This window comes from Rhinoraja longicauda, chromosome 31 (genome assembly GCF_053455715.1).
Source record: "Rhinoraja longicauda isolate Sanriku21f chromosome 31, sRhiLon1.1, whole genome shotgun sequence".
Classification (NCBI taxonomy): domain Eukaryota; kingdom Metazoa; phylum Chordata; class Chondrichthyes; order Rajiformes; family Arhynchobatidae; genus Rhinoraja; species Rhinoraja longicauda.
The window spans coordinates 13,868,517-13,893,059 of record NC_135983.1 but is presented as its reverse complement, the minus strand read 5'-3'; the positions used below and the strand labels follow the sequence as shown (position 1 = coordinate 13,893,059).

The following is a 24,543-nucleotide window of genomic DNA, read 5'->3' as shown; positions in this document are numbered from 1 at the left end:
CTGTTACCCCCGTCACTGTGAGTGGGACTTTTCTCCAACCTTGAATAGGACTGTTATCCCTGACACCGCCATTTGGACTGCTTCCACTGACACCGAGTGCCACCGTTTCCCTGACACTGTGAGCGGGAATCGTATCTCTACACTGTGTATCTCTACAAGTGCTGGCTGAATTGCTGAGTGATTTCAGCATTTTCTATTTTAGTTGCATATCTGCAGATATTTTTAGATTTTTGTTTACTTACCTGTAGTTTTGAACAGGACATCAGTTCCTTCAATTTATTGATTTCTTTAATCACTGCGTTTTCAGCCCCACTGTGTGACCGTGCTCCAAAATCTGTGCAAAGTTAAATTAAACCATTTCTGATAGTAGCAGGAAAATATCTGAGATCAGACAGAAGTTATTATGCATTGAAAATGAAAGAGTGGAAAGCAATTGTACAATTCAGTTCCAAGTCACCATGCTTTAGGAAGAATGTGAAGTCCGAGAAAGGGCACAAAATCGAGTTGTTTGAATGGTTTCAGGATTGAAAATTTTCAGCCACAAGGTAGGATTGGAGAAGCAGTTCACTGTCCTTAAGTCAAAGAAGGTAGAGAGGTATACAAGATCGTAATTGATTTAGGTGGAATAGACAAAGGAAAGGTGTTTCCTGCCAGCAAATAAATCAAGGAGCAGGAGAAACACACAGGGCAAGAAGTCTAAGCCACAATCTTTATATTTATATAAGATGGTCTGGAATTAAGGCTGGTTGGAAAGAATCAACGAGTGCCTGCAAATAGGAATTAGATAGACACCAGTGAGAGAATAATTTGCAAGTCCACAGGGAAAGAGCAAGGGAGTTGGACTGAAGTGATTACAGATCTAGAAAATGGCAACGGTGGTCTGGATTAACTTCTCCATTCATCGTATTACTTAATACTTGGAGATAATACGATACTTAATGTGATTTTACCTTGGATATTTCTTTTCAGTCTGATTCCACTAGATGATGACTGCCCACTGCCTGATCTCAGAGACGAAGCATCAATCTAAAATAGAAATTGATTGATTGTTTGAAAGATGGAAAGGTACACAGTTTGTAATTAAAGCAGGTAATCTAAAACTTCCTATACGAGCCCAGCAGCAAGATAGACCTTTTGTGATTCAAGACCAATATTATAAAGCTTATTCAAACTTTATTCAATTAGAATGATTGCTGGACTTGGCTTGCGAAAGCCCTGAGAACATTTGGGCCACATGAGCTGATTTGGACTGTCAGTTTAATTATTGTTATTTTTTTGGCATTTTACCACAAAGTGGCAACAAAATGTGTAAATTGCAGTTATATCCCTTTCTGAATGCAAGATTGCTTGATGCATGATTTGGTGGGACTGGTAGTTCCACCTTTTGGTGAAAGGGAGATATGCACCTTGTTCGTAACATTTGTTAGCCTCTATCACAATCATGTCTCAAACCAATCTAGTTTCTCAAGTCTCTGCTTATAAGTGAAATGCTCCAACCCAGGAAATGTCTTGAGATTGAATGCAACAATGACTGAAGGCAACAACAAGAGTAATACAACAGTTGTCTAAGGAGGACGAGGGATGACTGTCTTGGGTCAATGGACTGGAACGTATTCAGTCTAAATGAGTTTACCTCAGTTGTCATCTGTTTCATCAACAGTGGGTGGCACACTGGTAGAGCTATTGTCTCACAGCGCCAGAGACCTGGGTCTTATCCTGACCATGGGTGCTATCTATGTAGAGTTTGCCCTGTGAGCACATGTGTTTACTTTTGTGTGGTCCGGTTTCCTCCCACATCCAAAAATATGTTTGCTATTGTAAGTTAATTGGCTACTGTAAATTACCCTGGTGAGTGCATGCAAAAGTGGGATAACACAGAACTCGTGATGGGTGATCGATGGTTGGCGTAGACTCGATGGGCTGAAGGGCCTGTTACCACGCTGTATCTCTAAGTACAAATGTGCTGACAAATGCATTCTGATAAAGATGATTGGACGGCGTTCAAGGAGTGGCTAGCCTATCCAGCAACTTTGTACGAGCAGGGAGATTCACTCTCTGCTAAAGTCCAGATCTGAGGCTTCAAAGATAGATGACCCACCACAACACAAGAAGGCCATGTATGATATCTGCACGGTTATTCATGGATGCCAAGAGAGAACTGGAGGCTCAATTGAATCGAGTCGATTCCAGGCAACTATGTTAGGGCATCAACACCACCATGGTCTCTACGCCTGCGCTGCCCTAGCAGCTGCGGGGTACCTGCAGTCCGTCTGTCTTTGCACCTGGAGCTGGCGGCCTCCACCTGGGACTCGCCTGTGGAGGCTCCGGCCGCGTGGACGTCAGAAGCTCGCAGCCCCCTGGGTGGGGGCCGACATCGGGAGCTCCGGCAGAGGCAGCGTTTTCGCCCGCCCCGGATCGCGGGGCTTAGGGCGGCCCACCGCGGACTTTTCGCTGTCCGGCACGGCCTGAAATAGGCCGCGGGGTTTTCTCTGCCCGGCAGGGGCTTCAATGTCGGGAGCCCCGACCGCCCCGACGTGCAGCGGCAGCGTCTTTACCTGCTCTGGATCGCGGGGCTTGGGTCGGCCCGCTGCGGACCTTTCACTGTCCGGCGCGGCCTGGAACGTGGCAACGACAACAGCCTGACCGCGGGAGAAGACGGCAGGGGAAGAGAAAAGACATTCTGGCCTTCCATCACAGTGAGGAGGGGACTGGAGGAGACTCACTGTGATGGATGTTTCTTTTATAAGAAAATAACTGCAGATGCTGGTACAAATCGATTTATTCACAAAATGCTGGAGTAACTCAGCAGGTCAGGCAGCATCTCGGGAGAGAAGGAATGGGTGACGTTTCGGGTCGAGACCCTTCTTCAGACTGATGTCAGGGGGGCGGGACAAAGGAAGGATATAGGTGGAGACAGGAAGATAGAGGGAGATCTGGGAAGGGGAGGGGAAGGGAGGGACAGAGAGACTATCTAAAGTTGGAGAAGTCGACGTTCATACCACTGGGCTGCAAACTGCCCAGGCGAAATATGAGGTGCTGTTCCTCCAATTTCCGGTGGGCCTCACTATGGCACTGGAGGAGGCCCATGACAGAAAGGTCAGACTGGGAATGGGAGGGGGAGTTGAAGTGCTCGGCCACCAGGAGATCAGTTTTGTTAATGCGGACCGAGCGCAGGTGTTCAGCGAAGCGATCGCCGAGCCTGCGCTTGGTTTCGCCGATGTAAATGAGTTGACATCTAGAGCAGCGGATGCAATAGATGAGGTTGGAGGAGGTGCAGGTGAACCTTTGTCTCACCTGGAAAGACTGTTTGGGTCCTTGGATGGAGTTGAGGGGGGAGGTAAAGGGACAGGTGTTGCATCTCGTGCGGTTGCAGGGGAAAGTGCCCGGGGTTGGGGTGGTTTGGGTAGGAAGGGACGAGTGGACCAGGGAGTTACGGAGGGAACGGTCTCTGCAGAACGCAGAGAGGGGAGGGGATGGGAAGATATGGCCAGTGGTGGGGTCCCGTTGTAGGTGACGGAAATGTTGGTGGATGATATGTTGGATCAGCTGGCTGGTGGGGTGGAAGGTGAGAACGAGGGGGATTCTGTCCTTGTTGCGAGTGGGGGGAGGGGGAGCAAGAGTGGAGCTGCGGGATGTGGAAGAGACCCTAGTGAGAGCCTCATCTATAATGGAGGAGGGGGGGAAGCCCCGTTTCCTGAAGAAACAGGGATGTTTCTTTTTGTTTGATTGTGTGTGTTATTGCTTCTTTTTATTGCTCTTGTTGTCGGACTGTGGGTAATCTTTCATTTCACTGCACATTTATGTGTATGTGACAAATAAACTTGACTTGACTTGACACCAAGGGCTATAAACCAAACTTTTGATTGATCTCTGGCAACGACACATTTCTATCAGATGAGCTCCCTTAAGGCAGCATCCCCTAACACTGTCCACTACAGTTTACTTGTTTGAGAGTGGAATGACCTCCTGTTCCTAAAGACACACAAACAATGGCAGTGACAACTAAAAATCAGACACAATAAAGAAGCAACATGACTCCAAACTTACACGCTTCAGTGCATATTTCTCCAGGTTCAGCAACTTTCGCCGGTTGGCCAGTATGGTTTCTCGCTCTTTCTTCTCTGCACCGTATGACTTTTCCAGAGAATCTAACTCGATCTTTGTACAATAACAAAAACGAATTAATAATCACTTAATATGCCGAAAGGTATCATTTCAAACACTGCATGTATATTGTGCCAGAGACACCTTGTGTTAAAGAGTATCCATTCACATGGATAATGGTGAAGGAATAAACAGTGAAGTGCAATGTAAATGAATGTATGAAAGTGGCATAGGCGGGGCTTTGTGGTGGGACATCTTTAACTATCCAGAATTCAACTGATTTGGACAGAACCACAAGAAATAACAATCAATATTAAATCCAAGACTGAAAGACGTTTTTATTAACTAAAAGGAATTGTGAAATATAGGGCAATGGTAGTTAGGTGGAGCTACTTTTTGTACCAAAGCAGAACTCAAAAATGTCTTTATTTTTGCTACAGATTTTCACCCTGCTCCCTCTTGCACATGGTTCATCTCTGAACCTTCTCCTCGCTTTCTGGATCTCTCTACATCTCAGAGGGCAGCTACCTTGTCTACTCATTATCTCGCCCTCCCTCCTGCAAATACTCCATTCCATTTCCAAGATCTCCTATTTCCATTGTATTTGCTCCAATATTGAGACCTTCCACACGGGTACCTCAGAGATGTCTTCTTTCATCCTGAATTGTGGTAGTCTTTCCAATCTGTCCTGGACAACCAACATTGAGGCGAAGGACTAGAAAATATTCTCCCTTATGTTATCTGCAAGGGAAATCTCATTTTCCCTTTCCGCCCTCCTTATAGCACTCTTTCTTGTGGCACTTTCTCACACCATGTGCAGGAGAACCAAAATTGCCCTTTCATCTCTTCACTTCCCACGCTCCAGTGACCCAGTCAGTCTTTCCAGCTATGTATCTGTGATTCCCATAGCAATTCTACCAATCTAATGAACTGCACTCAGTGTTCTCATTGTGGTCTAATCTGCAATGGAGGAGCCTAATACGGATCACATGACTACTTTGCAGCGCACCTGGATTCAGTCTGCCACTCAACATACCCTCGCGCCATCCCACCAGTCATCCACTGTCTTATCAGTGTTGAGTTTCTTACCTAATATGCCCTGTGCATTGAAGGTTTCTGATCCTTACCCACATGCTTTTCCGGGCTTCCGCAGCTTCCCGAGACACCTGAGCTAATGTTGTTAGCTCAGCTTTATGTGCATCCACAATTGCACTGAAGCTGTCCACTTTCTGAGGTATGAAGGCAGCATCCTGTAAACACATACACAGTTCATCAAGTCAGGCGTCATGAATAGCTAACCAACCCACCCCTGCTGCATCCAAACAGCATGTGTTTGTACTATTCCTCACCTGCAGCCTTTTTGCCCTGAGAGATACAGATATACTTCTATTGAGTTTAAAATAGAACTGGAAAAGTCCCTGACCAAAAAAAAGGTGGCAAATGCTGACTGGTAAGAATGGTCACCTCAAACAGTTTTGATCACAGTGGAACTGGAGAGAAATGTTTCCTATTTCTCTCCCAGGTAGCTCCTCCGATCTCTTTCAGGTCATGACGTGGTTTGTGAGAATGTACATGGCAACTCAACTGGCCATAATGTGAGCTGAGGCTTCTTGTGGTACCCAACCGTAGCCCTGCACAGAACACCATTCTCCATCTTTTCCGATCCATGATTCTAGGCCTGTTTTGCGTGGTCTCAGTGCTATAGGTTTCATCAGTGTTCAAGTAACATTAAGAATATTGTCAAAGATAAGTATAGATTGATCACAATGAGCCTTGGACCTTGAGATTGCAAACCAATTGCGCAAAGTGGCCTTTGGATTTTAGTCACAAAATGCTGGAGTAAGTCAGCAGGTCAGGCAGCATCTCAGGAGAGAAGGAATGGGTGACGTTTCGGGTCGAGACCCTTCTTCAGACTGATGTCAGGGGGGCGGGACAAAGGAAGGATATAGGTAGTGTGGTGTATTTACCATTTGAGTTTTTGTGTTTTGGCTGCTGAGCCTTGCCGTAGTTCCGGGTATAAAGCATTGTGGGATACCTGTATTACCTCTCTGGTGGTGTTGAAGTAAAGCGGCCATATGTTGTATGCGAACACTATCGCACGACTGAGAAGACTGTTCGCAGCTTATGGATTGCCGGAGCACATTGTCACGGATAATGGAACGCAGTTCACGTCAGAGGAGTTTAAAAACTTCATGCAGCAGAATGGAATCCTTCATTCTACAAGTGCTCCTGGTCACCCTGCCTCGAATGGCCTAGCAGAACGGTACGTTCAGTCATTCAAGGGTGGAATGAAAAAGCTGACACACACCGCAATGGATGTGGAGGACAGGGTCTCCCTCTTTTTGATGCAGTATCGCACCACACCAAACTGCACTACTGGTCAGTCACCCGCTGACCTGTTTCTGAACAGACATGTGCGCACCCGTCTGGATTTCATCCGTCCGGACACAGCAGCCGCTATTCGTAAAAAACAGTACAAGCAGAAGTTCCACCATGACCTCCGTGCAGCAGACAGGTGTTTCTCAGTGGCTGACCCAGTGTATTTATACAATACGGCTGGGGGAGGACGCAAATGGATTCCTGGAGTCATAGTGGATCAAACAGGACCGGTGTCTTACAAAGTACAAGGAGGAGACACCGACATCACCTACAGGAGACATGGAGATCAGCTGAGATTCAGAGTCATGGGAGATGGACTGGATCAGGACACTGAAAACTCAACCACTGACACTTCTGCACCGAGCCAACCCGCACAGCCGGAGGACATGTCATCATGCAGCGAGCCAGGGACTGTGGACAGTACAGCTGCAGCTGCTGCGCCGCTGAGTCCACGCCGATCATCAAGGGTCAGGAAGCCTCCAGACCGCTATGTCCCTTAAGCTTCATTAAAAAAAAAAAAGGAAATGTTCGGCATGAAGGACTGTTTAGTTGTTTAAGTTGTTTTCATTAATATGAACACACAGATGGACTGAGACATGTTAAAACTACAAGAGGGTCTCTAGTGATAACAAGTAACTTTGCATAGTAGTAACTTTGAGAATGGTTATTGTCAGTAATAAGGCACTTGCTAATTTCAGTTATTTATGATTACCTTCATTTTAAAAAGGGGGTGATGTGGTGTATTTACCATTTGAGTTTTTGTGTTTTGGCAGCTGAGCCTTGCCGTAGTTCCGGGTATAAAGCATTGTGGGATACCTGTATTACCTCTCTGGTGGTGTTGAAGTAAAGCGGCCATATGTTGTATGCTAACCCATCTCATTCGTCGATTCTTATCATAATACACCACAGTTAGAGACAGGAATATAGAGGGAGAACTGGGAAGGGGGAGGGGAAGAGAGGGACAGAGGATCAGGCATTTATTCATCCCACTGGATCTTGGGGTTTAGTATTAATTAATCACAGTGGAGTGCAATAAACAGCTTGCTTCTCTGTGATGTCTAGAAAGATATTGATGTACCATTGGCTGGTCTCTCTACAGAAGTAAGAGTATGTTAACTGCAGCATTTGGAAATAATTGGCTCCTTATAGTTCATACTCATGGATACAATTGGTTTTATGTATTCGTACCATGCAACATGAAGTCTCATAACAGACCTTTATCCACCAGATTATCTACAGTGGGTCTTCCCTACTTGTGACAAAGTGACAGAACAGTCCTCACCAATCTTGTACCATTATCAAAGAACGACAGACCAATATCCACCAGCAATGCATCATACAATGAAAGGCCAGTAGTTACCAGTATTACATCCCAATGTTATACATAAAACAGATCTGTATCTCCAGTGTAGTACAGGAACAGACCAAAGTGTTAATGCAGACAGATCCATACCAACCAAATGTACTTCAGTGTTATACAGTCACTGGCATGTATCCACTAGTACAGTAACACTGTTACTCAACGAGAGACCCAACACTAGTACTGTATCTCAGTACAATAATAGACTGTACCAACTAGTACAAAAGCTCAACATTATTTAATAAGAGTCTCTATCCAACAAAATTTGCCTAGTGTAATTGAGTGCATAGAAATATAGTCATTATTAGGCCCACATTTCCTCACTCACCCTCTGCAAACACTCCAGGATGTTCTGGTACATCTGATAAATCTGTTTTGCAACCCGGACCTTCGTATCCATCTTCTCTATTTTGTTCTCAATCTGACGGATTGTCTGTAAATAAAGAAGTAAATAAGGAGCAACTTGAGACAACAGTTGAAATTCTGATGACGTTAACTTTTCCGCAAAGATTGATGATGCTCAAAAGTTAAAAATATCTTTAGACACGATCCTATCAGGATCTGGAATTACAGGGGATCAAGGCCTGTATAATGCGTAGAAAGTATAGAAAGTTAAGGTGAAGAAGAAAACTGAGGTTGTGGGGCTGTGAACAAATGAAAATGATCAGGATGATGAATAGCTTGGGACAAAGAATGAAGTTGAGACATTTTGGCAAGGTAGAGAGTGAGGAGTTCAAGAGGGGAAACATATAGTGCAGCAGATTTAGAGAATGGGCACATGGTTATAACATGGTGAAATGTGAAGAAACAAGGAACTGCAGATGGTGTTTTTCAAAAATGACACAAAGAGCTGGAGTAACTCAGCAGGTCAGTGAGTATCTCTGGAAAACATGGATAAAGTGTGAAGAAGGCTCCCGACCCGAAACATCGCCCATCCGTTTTCTCCACAGATGCTGCCTGACCAGCTGAGTTACTCCAGCACTTTATATGTTTTTTGGTGAAATGTTAAACCAGGTTAAATGGTCTTGGTGAGAGGGAGATCAAAGTAGGGAGGGCTAATACTTGCTAAATACTGACATGAAAAGCTGGTGTGAATGGGAAGTATATCAAGATACTTGAAAAGGCCCACTGAGATACGAGGAGAGCATGTTGGCCTACCAACTATAGGAACAATATTTGAGCTGTGGAAAGTGGAATGGTGTAGACGTTGGAAAGATGTGAGAGGTGATATTTTACCTCTATTTTAATGCTATCAATTGTTTGGCTGGATGAATATTTAAAGTTTTCCCTGACAAAGACAAAATTAATTAAGAAAAATAACATTCTTGCAATGCAATCATGATGTCAGGATATCTCACAGCACTGCGCCTTTGAACTATAGACTTTATTATGGTATTGAAAATGCAACAGCCAATTTGCACCCAGGAAGCTCCAACAACGTAGAACCTCCCTGTAATTCTTCAGATACAATCCTCAGATACAATTGCTATGTGTAAGAGGCATTTAGACAGACACTTTTAAACAGACAAGGCACAGAAGGATATGGTTCTAATTTGGGCATATGGAACTAATTCAGATGGGCAAAGAGAACGGCATAGATATGGTGGACTAAAGGGCTGTTTCTGTGTTGTTAGACTCTGTGCTTCTATAATCTATGGCACAATAATATAAAATTAAAAAATATAAAAAGGAAGGATACCTGAAGGGCATTGCGCTCCCCTTCATCAAACTGGGTCTCCTTCTTCATAGACTTCAAGGTTTGCGTAAGGTCCATCAAAATCCTTTGTCGTTTCTTCACCTCATAACAGTTTCGATTGTACAGGTTTACTGTATCATACAGATGCTTGTTAAGCAACTCCTTAGAATCCTAGTTACAAAAAATAAAGCAGATTGAGAGAGGGTGAAAAAGATGATCAAAAAATAAAAGTGGTGTCAATTTATAGATAAACGATGAAAATAACCCAATTTGAAGAAGGCCCATTCAAGTTGCCAACTTTGATTTGGCCTATGTCTGTAGGTTTCATCAGATGTCCATCTGCTCAACTGTCCTGCACCCACTCATTTGCCATCTCTCTGTTCCCAACGGCTAATTGGGAGGGATGAGTCTTTGTCACCAATTAATTAGGACAGCTTGTCAATGGTCCTTTTCGAGAAAAGGTCATTTTTCGTTAATGCTCCACGTTTCTCCTAGATTGCTCACGGATGGTCTTTAATTTCTAGAGACTCCATGGGAAAGTTTTTAATCAATTTAGCAGGAGTTGGCACACAAAGTAGATGACTATGTATCTATGGATATGAATTGTGACCAAGTACACAATTAAACCAACTCTGCAGTAATATTCTCAAATAACTCCATAAATTAATTGAGCACAATGTACCCTATCACGGGTACACGGAAAATGATGCCAATTCACAGTAAACTGGTGCTTTTCTAGATAATTACTGAGATGAAATGCTTTACATAGAAGTCATTCGTATGAATAAGAACCAAATATGTACATCCACAGGGATTAAAAGAGTATCCCAGCTCACCTCCTGATCTCTCATAAACCTTTGTGGACATGTATACATGGCTAAGTAGGAAATAAAAGTGCAGTGACTTACAGGAGAGCATGGAATAAATATTTTTAATTTCCAACTAAATAAAGTCTTCTAGTTTCAACCTTCTATGACATGGAAGGTTCTAAATTAGATTCAAGTTAGTCCTCACTGCTCTATGGTTATTTAATTAGTGCGTGGTATGTTAGGAGTTTCGCAGATGCGACTATGCTACCATGATCAGACTGTGAGTTGCAGAACAACACTCGGTTAAGCATTTAACAGAAATATTTTATTTACAAAAGAATTACTGTGAATAAGTGATAATGTTCCATAAGGTGGCACTGAATGGACCAAGTGCAAGATCTTGGGATGTGCAGAAAAAGCTAAGTCAGTTTTGATTGGGCACTTAAAACTTAAAACCTGGGCCCAGTGATGATAGGATGGGATAAATATATAGCAGGGAGAAAAAAGTATAGTAATGAGGATCTTGGAAATAGATACATTTTCAAGAAAGGGTCAGATTTTCTTCTTGGGGCTGGAAGATCATGGGATATGAGGAAAAAATTGTAACAGGGTACTGAACTTGAATGAACAGCCATAATCATTCTAGCATCTGCAGTCTCTTGTGCCTCCATTTCCTAAACCAATTAGTATTGAAGTAACTAAATTCCCCATTGATTTGGCATTGGTAAAACAAGTGAACCCGAAGTTATATAATAATCATCCAAAAACTCCCAAAATAGTTCAGGTGAGAATAAAGTCATTTCACTCAATGTAAACAGGACAACTGAAATGTATTTGAAAGCAAACACTTGCAGTGCGATGGGAATGAGAATGAAGTGGGACAAATTAGATAGCGCTTCAAAAGACCTTCTTCTTGCACCCACATATTTCTGGGAACTCTTTGGGGAACTAGGTGTTGTCCATCTCCATCTTCTAGCACCCACATCTTTCTGCACTATGTATCTTTTTCTTTGCTCTACCTATTGTACTTGAGTTTCGATTAATTGTTTTACGTATAGTATTATCTAATTTGATTGGAGAGCATACAAAACTAAACTTTTCACTGTATGTCAGTATACATGACAATAATAAACCTAAACATGTCCCAAATGGTCAGCTATTTAGTACTATTAGATAACAGCTTGGACGGGAAAAATCTAGCAGGAAGGGCCACTGCACCCGATTCATAATATATATGCACGCAATCATTTAAATGGCTTAGAAACCAGGAATGTCATCAGATTTACGGTGGGCCACAGGGATATAGGACCATGATGACTTGTGCAAGGAAGTTTCCATATGAGATCAGTGTCTCTGATTTGCCATCAGAACTACTTTCACAAGCATGGTTGAAGGGCAGCAGTGATTAAAATAACATCAGTGGTTTAAATTAACTGTTCCCCATGTTACACACTGTCTCCACTGTTCTTTTGTGTTGGATTAAACCTTCACGTTTATACCTCAATGGCAGCTTTTGCGAAGCAGAGTTTTAAATCCTTACGATCTTCACATTCTTGAGCAATGACTTTCTCAACCACCTGTGTAAAACAAAGTGAGACAAGGTGAAGACAGTGTTCTCAATGTTGCCTGTCTAAACAGCTTTACTTTAAGTTTCCAAGTTAATATGGATCCCATTTCACATGCCAAATCCCAACAGTCTCCAAACTCACAGCACCGGAACAGTTTCATTATTCAGAACAAAACATTGCTTCCATCTTCAGCAGCAAACTGGAACATTGCTACCTCAAGGAAAGCAAACACCACAGCAGGAAGAATAAATTACTATATAAAATAGCCCAGCATTTGTCTTCACAATAAAATATATTAAACCATGTCCAAATCCATATCAATGTGAAATTAAGACCAACATCGTAAGATTAGAAGCAAATAGAAGCAAAGATTTTTTTTAAATATTTTGGGGGAATTTGGTATTTTCCATCTCCATCTGCCCTCAAGTTAATGTTGGTGAGCGTCCTCTTCAACTGCTGGCAATCTGTATGGTGAATTTTGCTGCGGTAGGGTCTAGAGATACAGTAAGGAAATAGGCCCTTCGGCCCACCAAGTCCATGCGGACCATCGATCAACCGTTCACACTATTTCTAGGATTTAGACCAAAGACAAAGGTATGTTGGTAGATTTCCCAGTCGGACAGTTATGCAACATTCTTCTAAGTAAAGGTGACATGTTATATAGAAACATAGAAAAGTACAGCGCAGGAACGGGCCCTTCGGCCATCTATGAGTGCACTGACCATATTGCTAAATTAAACCAATCCCATCTGCCTGAAAAATGGTCCATATACCTACATTCCCGGCCTATTTACATATCTGCCTAAATGGCTCTTAAACATTACTATCATATCTGCTTCCACCACCCCCACTGGCAGCGTATCCTGGGCATCTGCCACTCTTTATGTAAAAATACCTGCCTTGCTCCTCTCACCTTAAACCTATGCCCTCTAGTATTTCACATTTCACCCTGGTAAAATTAATATCTTCCCTATATGTTTCTCCCATAATTGTATATATTCCTTTCATGTCAGCCTTCACCCTTCAACACTCCAGAGAAAACAATCTAGTTTTTCCAACTTCTGCTTAAAAGCATGTAAGTTCCAATCTAGGCAACATCTTGGAGAATGTCTCTTGCATCCTCTCCAAATCCTCTGCACCCTTATTATAGTGTGGCAACTAGAACTGCACACGTTACTCTAAATGTGGCTGAACCAAAGTTTTATACAGCTGTTATGTGACTTGCCAATCTTTATAATTAGTGCCCCGGCTGATGACGACAAGCATATTATTTGTGTTGCCACTTTCATGGATTGGACAGTAAAGGTGGTGTATAGCATGCTGAGTGTAAAAGTCAGGGAGTCATGTTGCAGTTATGTAAAACTTTGATTCAGCCACGTTTGGAGTCTTGCTTTGTTCTGGTTGGCACACTATAGTAAGGATGTAGAGGGTTTGGATACCATGGTCCTGCCACTTACTATATAATTTCCTCTTGTATTTAACCTCCCAAAATGCAACAGCTCACACTTGTCCAGATTAAACACCATCTGTCTTTTCCCTGCCCAAATTTCCAACTGGTCTGTGTCCTTCGACAACCTCCCTCACTATCCACAACTCTTCCAATTTTCATGTCATCTGCAAATTAGATCACATACAGGTTCAACCAAATAATTAAAATATATTATACATAACAATGATTTCAGCATTGATCCTCGCAGTGCACAACAGGTCACAGACCTCCGGTCATAAAAACACCCCTCAATAAACTAAACTCAACTCTACTACTGCCAGTCGTTTATGAGCAAGCATATTTTGGATCCAATTTAACAGCTCACTGTGGATCCTTGCAACTTAATCTTCTGGGTCAATCTACCATGAGTAATCTTGTCAAATGCTTTACTAAAGTCAATGTCAAGCACATCCATTGCCCTTACCTCCTACATCTTCATCATCTCAGAAAACAATCAAATTGAGGGTCAAAACCTTCCCACATAAAGCCAAGCTGACCATTCCTAAAAGACAGTCTGAAGAAGGGTCTCGACCTGAAACGTCACCCATTCTTCTCTCCTGAGATGCTGCCTGACCTGCTGAGTTACTCCAGCATTTTTGTGAATAAATACCTTTGATTTGTACCAGCATCTGCAGTTATTTTCCTACATCCCTAAAAGATTCAAACTTTTCCAAATGCAAATAAATGCTAACCCTAAGAATCTTCTCAAATAATTTCCCTACCACTTCCGTAATATTCAGTAGCTTCCAATTCCATGGTTTGTCCCAATGCCCTTCTTAAACAAAGGCACCTTTCCGGTGGTTAAAGAGGATACAAAGATCTCAGTTAAATCCTTAACAAACTCCTTTATTACTTTCCTCGGTATTCCTAGACAGATAACCAGGGACTTATCCAATTTACCATTTTTCATGCCATCCAACACTACCTCCTCCTTCATACCAACATGCCCCAGAGTATAAACATACACTTCCATAAACTCACAATCATTAATGTCTTTCTCCTTGATGAATACTGATGCCAAGTACCAGTATTGCAGTGCTAACGTTTTAGGTGCCGGAGCTGTCACTGGTGCCGGAGCGGCCGCTGTTAAATTCCCCGCTGTTTATTTTGGCTTTTTTTTTTTACAGAGGTGCCGGAGTGGCGCTCCGGTGAGCTCCGGCAGCGCTGCACCCCTGCCAACTACTCACTAAGAGCCTCGCCTATTTCCTCTGACTCCTTGCATGAATTCCTTCCTTTGCACGTCAGTGGACCTGCCCTTTCCCTAGCTACCACTTTGCTTCTAAAAATGAATAAAATGTGGTGGTGTGCTGCAACATACAAATTAGACGTGGACCACCCTGACTCTCAAGCTTGTTCCACCACTTACCCGATCAGCACTATTGAACTTAATGCTCTCCAGCACCACATCCTTGCGTAGTTGCCTGATTTTTTCCGAATTCTCTACAATCCCTTTCTCGGCTGTTTGATAATAAGCAGTCTTGTACTTCTCTGAAAGTCAATTCAAGAATAGAAACACATTACTTCATTAATCAGAGAGCTTGAAATTTTGTGAATTTCAACAGATTGTTCTCCCCTAAACTAGTTCATTTGCCAAAGATTAGTAACAATCACATCAGTCAGATATTACATCTTATCAGACCACATTTGGATAGCAACACTCTTCCCCATCCTGTCTGCATATTTGACACAAAGGGGGCTGAGTAGTGCTTGAACAGTTTGCTTCATAATTATCAGAAAACAGAGGTCTAGAATCAAAACATACTTGATCTATAATACAAGAGCAGATGTATTAATACAAATCTCGATTAAGGATGGTAGGAGATTGTCAGAGAAATCTCCAAAGGAAACAATCCCAGTCTCCCCAATCGATCTTTCTAACTGTCGTTCCACATCCAAGGAGCCATTCTCGTAAATCTCTTCTGGACCCGCTCAAATGCCGCAACACACTCTTCCTACCACTCAAGCTAGCTGGTCTAGAATTTGCTGTTTTGTCTGTACTAACATTTTGAAATATTGGGATGACATTAGCTATCCTCCAATCTATTGGAAGTGTTCCAGAATTTAAAGACTGTTGGAAAACCATTACCTCCACAATGTTTAGCCCATTTCCTTCAGTACACTAAGATGCATATCATCAGTCCGAGGTGTAATTAGTCTTTAATCTTTGCAATTTCACCAGCATTGTTTTCCTATTAATGCATTTTTATTCCTCCCTGTCACTCGACGCTGTGTTCTCCAGCATCCCTGGGATCATGTTTGTATCCCCTTTTGTGAAGACAGAACCAAAGTATTAATTTAATTGGTCTGCCATTACTTTCTCTCACATATGTACTTAAACAACCACAACTCTCCTACCACAAAGAACAAAAGAGGACCAGGTGTGGGGAACCACAGTGAAGGTGGGGGGTGTGGGGGGGGTCAAAGGAGGACTCGGCATCTCTTTGTATATCTTGGGTATGTAAAACAAAGAATATCACTGACTTGTCATGTGCCAATAAAGTTTTAATCAATTATTGAATTAGTTCATTCATTCACCACCTATCTACGCGAGGGACAATACACAGTAGCTAGCTAACCTAACAACCAACGTCTCTATCTGAGGTAGGAGGAAACAAGAGAGCCTGGGAAAACCCACATGGTTTACAGCGAGAAACTGCAAACGCCATGCAGGCATCACTGGAGATCAGAATTGAAACAGGGCACTGGAGCTGCAAGATAGTTGCACTACACCCTGGCAAAGTTATCTAGAATATTCTTGGGATTAGGTACCAATCATTTACTGAGAGAATTAAAAGTAATCAATCGATTAGTATTTTCAAAAACAAAGGTGGAAAAGGCAAGATGGACTATTTCAATATTCGAGATTCAGATCCAAGATCAATTTATTATCACATGTACCAATTATGGTACAGGGAAATTTGAGTTACCATAAAGCCATACTCAGTAAAAGTATTACTGAGTATGGCTTCCACTGTGATGGAAGGTAATAATGTCCAAACATCTTCCTCTTTGTTCACCCACAGTCAGGACTGTTGAACCATCTGCAGTCGCTGCTGCCGATTGTCCGAGGCCCAGGATGATCGAAACTCCCCGCGTCGGGATGGTTGAAACATCTCCGCAGCATGGATCTCCCGAGTCGGCCTCTTCTTACCAGAAACCGTGGGCTCACATTGTTAAAGTCCACAGGCCTCCACAGTCGATCCTCGGCAAAGTATCGCAAGCTCCCCAACGTTAAAGTCCCGCGACATGAAGCGCCCGGCCAGTCTCCAGGAAAGGGCGCCAACTCCTCGATGTTTGGCCACAGAGGGGACAGAGATACGATACGGAGAAAAATCGCATCTCCGTCGAGGTAAGAGATTGAAAAATAGTTTCCCCCAATTCCGCCCTCCCCACCCCCCACATAAAACAAATCAAGGAACACATACTTTTAACACATACTTAAAATTTTAAAAACAGCAGAAAGGACAGTCAGACTGTTGGCGAAGCAGCCAGTGCTCCACCCGGTGTACTCGTCTAGTTTTCTAATATTCTGAAGACCCCAGATGTAGACAAATCCACACCAACCTCGTGATTGGGTATAATGCTGGACTCCATTTTAAGAGAATAACTTGCACATCAATAGAAAGTTTTGTGACGTGACAGTTAAGCTATGGGGGGCAGAGAAACCAGAAATGTTGCCAATATCTATACAGGGGAAATAAACATTTAAAAGGTATCCGATGAAGAAATCTAGATTATATAGATTGTAGAGCACAAGTGTTAACACACTCAATCAAGTCACAAATCTGTGCTACAAACTCAGATGAAATGAAGAAATACTTTGGATTAAGCTATTATATACCAAGTTGATCCGTAAATATGTCCAAAATCTGGTCAATTTAAAATCTGTAGGTTTCGGATCTGGCAAGAAATCTACAGAAGGAATCAAGGAACATCGACAGTGGCGTCCGATAGTAAGCTGGGAGCAGAAAACTGGTTGCTGTTGACCCAATCTGTGTAGACAACCCATGCATTATGGCCATCTGGAAAATGAAAATCTGCTCGTAGAGAATTAACAAATTACTTCTCAAAAATCTATATAAGGAAATAAAATTGCTCTCACGGAATTTGCGAAAGTACAATAATTAAACCAGCACAATTTTTTCAACTCGCCTTTCTTGACGAATGCGCAGATAGCATTTTGCATTACGGATAATTGTGAAGTAGACCATTTTCTAGGACTTCTAATCCCCTTGAAACAGGGGGATCACCTATACCTCTATCTGAATCTCTCCTTATCTCTCATGGATGAAAATGCTCAAAAATCTGCAGATGTTTAAGATTCAATATAAAATTGAAATTCTCTGGTTTCACTGTGTCAGTTCTGATGAGATTTTCAACACCAGTGCTACGGAGATGGATTTTTTCTTCATGAGTAGCTTCACCCCTGCCATAATTGACAAGGATTTCAACTACACCTGCTCCACTTCCACCAATCATTCCCCTTGGCATTGCCTTTTTCTATGCATCAGCAAAAAGTTCAACACCTTCCCTCAACTTTTCCCTTCCCAATATCCAAGGCCCCAAACAGTTCATAGAGGTAAGCACATTTTCTAATTTACTGCACTACATTTGTTGCCTACAATATGGTCTCCTTTATGTCGGGTGTGTGACTTTTCAGAACCACCATTCATCTGGCAAGGGCAACAACCCCGAGCTTCCAATTATCCATTCACTCAGAGCTCCCTTTTGGCCTCCAAACTGTTCCAAAGAAGGCTAAATTAAGCTTGAGGAACAGCATTTCATACTCCATTTTATTACATAACTGTTTTTGGAATCCAATGTTAAAATTCAAGAATGGCATTGAGGTGGAAATGTTCAAGAACATCAAGTTCTTAAGTATAAATATCAACAATTTGTCCTGGTCCAACCATATTGATGCGACAGGCCACAAGACTAAGAAAATTCAACAAATCTCCAATGACTCTTACCATTTTCTACAGATGAAACAAAGAAAGTATTTTATTGGGATGCATCACAACTTGGTTAGCAACTGTTCTGCCCACGACCTCAAGAAATTGCAGAGTTGTGGATGCAGCCGAGTCCATCATGCAAACTAGCCTCCTCCAGGAATAGCTTCTTCCCCGCAGTTATCCAACTATTGAATAGACCTTTCATAAAATAAGGGTGTAACCCTATCGCCCAACCTATCGTGTTGCAGCAATCTTTTTTTAAATCTGCGCTTTCTTAGTAGCTGTAGCACAATGTTTTGTTGATTTTTCTCTTTGCACGACCTGTTGTACTGAAATATGGTTTGCCTCGTTGCACGCAAAGCAAAGCTTTTCACTGGGCAAGAAAGTATGAAGGAGGTTCTTGACCCGAAACATCACCCATTCCTTCTCACCAGAAATGTTGCCAGTCCCACTGAGTTACTCCAGCATTTTGTGCCTACCAAAGCTTTTCATGTATCTCCATACATCTGGTACTTATAAATGAAGACCAATATTTTCTTATTTTATTTCCGATTTCCAGCATTTGTCTTTTGTTGAGATGCATACAGCTCTGGTAAACTGCATGATCAGGTACTACTGAATGTATAACACTCTTTACAATGAAAATGTTGATGAAAAACAAAACTGAGACTGTTTCACACTTCACGAACAGTGTCTCATTTATTTCCAGATTATTGATGGTTTCAGGTTTCTGGCATCAAATGTTTTGCTTTGAGATTCTATGGCTTATCCCCGATCATTGCCAAGTTAATTAATTTCAACCGCATCAAACAAAGAGAAGATGCAACATGTATTTGGACCTGGGTTCAGAAGATGGAACGTCATAAAACTCCGAGGTTCTGTATTGTCAATGACTCATGCTGGAAAATACAAGGGCAAATATGGACCCCCCCCCCGCCCGCCATGTCCTCTGCCCAATAACATAGAAATTGAAGCCTTAGACTAGTATAGAACAGTGGGAGCTGATTGTGTTTATGGGGTGGGATGGGGATAGGAGTTGTTCCACACAACAGCTTCGCAGGCCTAGTGGGGGCAAAAAGGTCACATGATAGCGAGGATCAGTGAAGGAACAATGAAGGAGAGACAATGGCTGTCAAGAAAGCTGTTGCTGAAGATGACGTGAATTGACAATTGCAGAGTTTGTTCGGTGCTTGGCATGCAGAGGGTTGAAGAGTTCACTCACATAAGTGATTATTTTGATGTTGGAAACAGCGTGACAGGTGTTTGCAGGTGAGGACATGATATAAACTCAAATAACACGAGGCCACTCGGGCCATCGTGCTCTTGCTGACATACACGTGTCATTCAATTCGTCCCATTCCCTTGCCATCTCCCGGCCACAGGTTGTTTTCCCAGACAAGACGTGCTGTTGGGAGACTAACTTTCTCAGAATGACATTCATTGGCAGCGCCCAGCTGCAGTTGCAGCTGAGTGTGTTGAGGTGTGGGTACCACATAGACGCCCAGGACGGCGATGAGGGAGTGATTGATTCAGTGTCAAGAGCATTGCATCCCGTAGCTGGGTGGCCGGTTACCTTCCAGGAAGACTTTGTTGCGCAACTGTATTATCTGATCGCGGTTGCTCCATTCCCTGAAGCACGCCATGGCCGCACCGTCGCCACTGCCCATCTGCAGTCACTGGCACTGTTCTTTCCAATATTGGCGGGTAACACACACCGCCCTGTGGCGTCACAAAGGCCGCGTGCTGTGCGTGGGACCATCCCCCCCCCCCCCCCCCCCGAGCCCAGCAGTGGGTGGGCGGGGCCTCGCCTGAAGCCTATCAGGAGGCGGTGGGTGGGGCTTCATCTGGAACCCGTTGGGGAGTGGGAGGAGGCGGAACCTCACGGAGCCCGTCAGAGGGCGGGGCCTAGGCTGCTCCGTCTGAGGGCGGTAGGCTGGGCTCACCACCTAACGCCCGTCAGAAGGTGGGTGGGCGGGGCCTCATGGATGCCGTCGGTGGGCGGGGCCTCGGATGCCGTCGGTGGGCGGGGCCTCGGATGCCGTCGGTGGGCGGGGCCTCACCGGAGAACGTCACGAGGCGGTGGGCGGGACACACGTATCACATGTGCAATGGCGCCGGGCCGGAGCTCACCTGCAGCGTGGCAAGGTGAGGCCTCAGCTCTGCTGAGTATTTGCGAGGAAAGTATCTCGACGTGCCTGAAGTCTGCAAACAGATGGACAGGTGAAGTCCATCCCAAATACCCCACCAACAACTCAGATGCTTGCTCTGAGGAAACACACAGTCATGCAGCTGGAAACAGGCCCTTCAGCCCACACCGACCAGCATGCCCCATCCACACTCGTCCCACCTGCTCGGGCTTGGCCCATAACCCTCCAATCCTGTCCTATCCATGTAACTGTCTAAATGTCTCTTAAATGCGATGAGAGTACCTGCCTCAACTACCTCCTCCAACAGCTTGTTCCATATACTCACCACTCTTTGTGTAAAAAAAGTTACCCCTGAATTCCAATAAGTGAGTTTGGTATCTCGTTCACGCGTGCGCAGGTGATAGGTTACAAGAACTAAACATTCTCGCCGATGATAACAGTGGGGAAGAAACGGCTCTTTAATCTGGTGATAAGCGATTGCAAGCTTTTATAACTTGTGCCCAAATAGGAAAAAAGATGATGAGGAAGGAGTGTGATTGTTGCCCTTCTTTTCCAGGCATCGCGGCGAGGAAGAGGGAGTCAGCCAGACTTTTAGCCTGGCCTGTCTGCTGTCCCGGGCAATGGGAAAAAATCCACACGGTTGAAAAAAGCCGAACGGGGTCTCACCGCTGTGCAAGAGCCAGGTAGCCGGCGCTACGGAAATCATTTCCCGCAGGCGTCGGAGCGGAACGGGAGCACCTGTGCCGTGACAGCCCCGAGTGGGTTGTAAATAGCCAGCTGCCGGTGGATGCAACGGTGTTGCGCCAACTGCAGCCACACGGGGAAGAACTCGTCACAGAGCCTGCAGTGGAATTCTTGCTCACCGACGTGCAAGCGCCAGTGTTGCAGCAGTGCCGAGGCTGCATGCCTTGCATTGGAAGGGCCGGTCGCCAGTGTGCCTGTGTTGGTGCCTCGTCAAATTCGAGGAGTGCCCAAAACCCTTTCCGCACACTTCGCATCTGAACAACAGCTCGACCGTATGCATGCGCAGGTGGCCCGGCAGCTGGGCAAAAGTCCAACAGCAAAGCCCACAACCGTATGGATTTTCTCCCATTACCCGGGACGGCGGACAGGCCAGGCTTAAACTCCAGCAGACTCCCTCTTCCCCACTGCGACGCCTGGAAAACAAGGGCAACAATCACACTCCATCAGATTTTTTCCTATTTGGGCACAAGATATAAAAGCTTGCAATCACTTATCACCAGAATCAAGAACCGTTTCTTCCCCACTGTTTTCAGCCGGCGAGAATGTTTAGCTCTTGTGACCTATGATCTGTGCATGCGCAGTCGAGACACCGAACTCGCTTATTAAATCTTTCCCCCTCACCTTAAACATGACCGACTAATTATAGGGGCCTGGGGAAATATTAAAAAGAGGGACTTGTATGTCTAGGCATTAATCCTAGTGTCTGTTAATAAATATAGAAATAAATGTAATGTGCAAATAAATATGTAAACTGCAGATCCGGAAATCTGAAATAAAAGCAATAAATGTTGGAAACATTCAAGGGTCTCGGACCTGAAATGTTAACTGTCTCTCCTTCCAGAGATGCTGCTTGACCTGTTGGAGATTTCCACCATTTTCCATTTTGAATTCAAATACATTAGTAGTTGAAGAGATGATGCAGAAGGGAGAGCTTTCAATTTGTTTCTGGTGCAAGTTAGATCAATCAGATAGGTTATGCTTAAATACAACCAGGACAAATATCCTGGCCAGGTGTTTGCCGGCTCATGGGTTGCAGGTTGTGGAATCTGATAAGAAAGATTGAGATGAATCAAATTCAGTTTAGTTTATTGTCACGTGTATCGAGGTACAGTGAAACACATTTTGTTGCGTGCTAACCAGTCAGCAGAAATACCTGATATTTGAAAATTCAATATATAATCCTTTGGGTTGTAGATTGCCCAGGTGAAATATCTGGAAATTTGATTTGCTGGGGTTTGGAAGAGGAGGATTTGATGGGGGTTGGAAAGCACACTTTGTGAGTGCGCTTTTTGTCAAATTGATGGGGTTCAAGAGATTTTCAGTGGTTAGGTGAGTGGGTTGGGAGAATATAGTTATACGGGGAGGGAGATTTCAGAATACTAAGGCTTTGGAGGATTTGTTAAGGATGAAATAAAGTTGGGATTTGGTGGTATATCTGGAGGGTTTCTTGAGCTTTGAGGGGAGAGTTTAGAATGGGGTGAGGGTTGGCTGATGATAATGAAATAACTTAGTGGTGTGCAAAGGTAGGATTTGGTGGGTTCAGGGAAGGTTTTGTGTGAGAATTTGATGAGCTGAGAAGAATTTGGTTGAAATATGGTTTTGGTGAGGTTCAGTAGGTGGATTTGTATTTGGTTTGGTTCAAGGGAATGAGTTAAGCAGGGTTTAGGTTGGAGGGGGATGGTCGGACAGGGAAATTTGGTGGAGATGGCAGCTTAGATGGGTTCGAGGAAGAATTTGGTAGAGTTTGTAACAAAGTTGTTGGGATTTAGAATGTGGGGTTTTCAGTATGATGTTTTTGGAGTTTGTGTCGCATTTGGGTGAGGTTGTTGGGGTTCAGTGGTGAGACTTAGATTTTGGGCTGTGAGGTTGTTGTGGTGTGAGGAGTTGGGGGAGTTGAAGTTCAAAGTGTTGGGAGTTGCGGTTCGTGGGAAAGGGGTTTGGCATTTTGGTGTTAAGGAATGGTGTAATCGGGTCGCAGCTGCTCGGAGCTTGGGGGCATGGTTGAGGGGGTCCTGGTGTGAGGGTTGTGGGAAGGGATTGTTGGGATTTAACTGGGGGGGGGGTGTTGATAATTGGAGTAACCGCCTGATGGCGATTGGGGTCGAGCCCTGCAGTTGTTGGGATTCAAGCTCCAGATGTGTGGTTATTTGGGTTCAGGGTCTAGCCCTGCAGTTGTTGGGACTCGGGGACTGGGAGTGTGGTTGTTGGGTTACAGGGACTGGGAATGTGGTTGTGGGGGTTTGGGGTCCATCCCTGCAGTTGTTGGGGTTCAGGGTCTGGGTGTGAGGATGTTGGGGTCTTCAAGTGAGGTAGCTAGGGTCCAGGGTTAGAATTTAAGGTGATGGGGTTTAGGGTGTGGGTATGGGGATATTTGGACTAAGCATGTCAATAATCAGGGACCAGGTGTGCGGGGTGTTGAGGTTCAGTATGTCAGGGTTCAGGGTCTGGTCATGGGGTTATTGGGATCCAAGAGTGGGGTGTCAGGGTCCAGAATCCAAGTGATGGGTTCAGGGTCCCGGGTATGGGGGTTTACTATGTTGGGGTGCAGGATCCAGTTATAGGGGTTTAGTATGTCGAGGATCAGGATCTGGTTGTGGGGGCTTAGTATGTCAGGGTTCAGGATCGGTGTGGGGGTTCAAGATACGGGTGTCAGAGTTCAGGTGTAGGGGGTTTAGTATGTTGGGGTTCAGAGATCAGCTGTCAGGGTTTGTGTGTGGTGGTTTGGTATGTTGGGGTTCATGGTCTGGATGTGGGGGTTTAGTATGTCAGGGTTCAGGATCTGGGTGTGGGGGTTTAGTTTGTCGGGGTTCAGGATTCAGGTATTGGGTTCAGGCGTGGGGGTTTAGTGTGTCGTGGTTCAGGGGTTGTGGTTCAGTAGGTCGGGGGTTCAGTGGGTCGGGGTTCAATAGGTCGGGGGTTCAGTAGGTTGGGGGTTCAGTAGGTCGGGGGTGCAGTGGGTCGGGGGTTCAGTGGGTCGGGGTTTCAGTGGGTCGGGGTTCAGTGGATCGGGGTCAGTAGGTCGGGGTTCAGTGGGTCGGGGGTTCAGTGGGTCGGGGGTGCAGTGGGTCAGGGTTCAGTAGGTCGGGGGTGCAGTGGGTCGGGGGTTCAGTGGGTCGGGGGTTCAGTGGGTCGGGGTTCAGTTGGTGGCAGTGCAGTGGGTCAGGGGTTCAGTGGGTCGGGGTTCAGTAGGTCGGGGTGCAGTGGGTTGGGGTTCAGTTGGTGGCAGTGCAGTGGGTCAGGGAGTGGGTCGGGGTGCAGTAGGTCGGGGGTTCAGTGGGTCAGGGGTTCAGTAGGT

General features: G+C 44.5%; 2 protein-coding genes across 2 annotated transcripts in view; one reads left to right on the top strand and one right to left on the bottom strand.

Moving 5' to 3' along the window:
* The window catches only part of LOC144608495 (coiled-coil domain-containing protein 183-like), a 33,237-nt gene extending 13,213 nt beyond the window's left edge, over nt 1-20,024 (bottom strand). Inside the window, exons 1-9 of the mRNA XM_078426337.1 lie at nt 19,931-20,024; nt 14,772-14,893; nt 11,848-11,925; nt 9,543-9,710; nt 8,172-8,276; nt 5,232-5,354; nt 4,048-4,158; nt 951-1,026; nt 243-334 (exon numbers count right to left, since the gene is read on the bottom strand). Of these exons, the coding sequence (XP_078282463.1) occupies nt 243-334; nt 951-1,026; nt 4,048-4,158; nt 5,232-5,354; nt 8,172-8,276; nt 9,543-9,710; nt 11,848-11,925; nt 14,772-14,893; nt 19,931-20,024 (969 nt within the window). The remainder of the gene's footprint in view (nt 1-242; nt 335-950; nt 1,027-4,047; nt 4,159-5,231; nt 5,355-8,171; nt 8,277-9,542; nt 9,711-11,847; nt 11,926-14,771; nt 14,894-19,930) is intronic.
* A 411-nt stretch (nt 20,025-20,435) lies between these two features.
* The window catches only part of LOC144608494 (TNF receptor-associated factor 2-like), a 48,301-nt gene continuing 44,193 nt past the window's right edge, over nt 20,436-24,543 (top strand). Inside the window, exon 1 of the mRNA XM_078426334.1 lies at nt 20,436-20,502. The gene's annotated coding sequence lies outside the window, so the exon portion shown is untranslated. The remainder of the gene's footprint in view (nt 20,503-24,543) is intronic.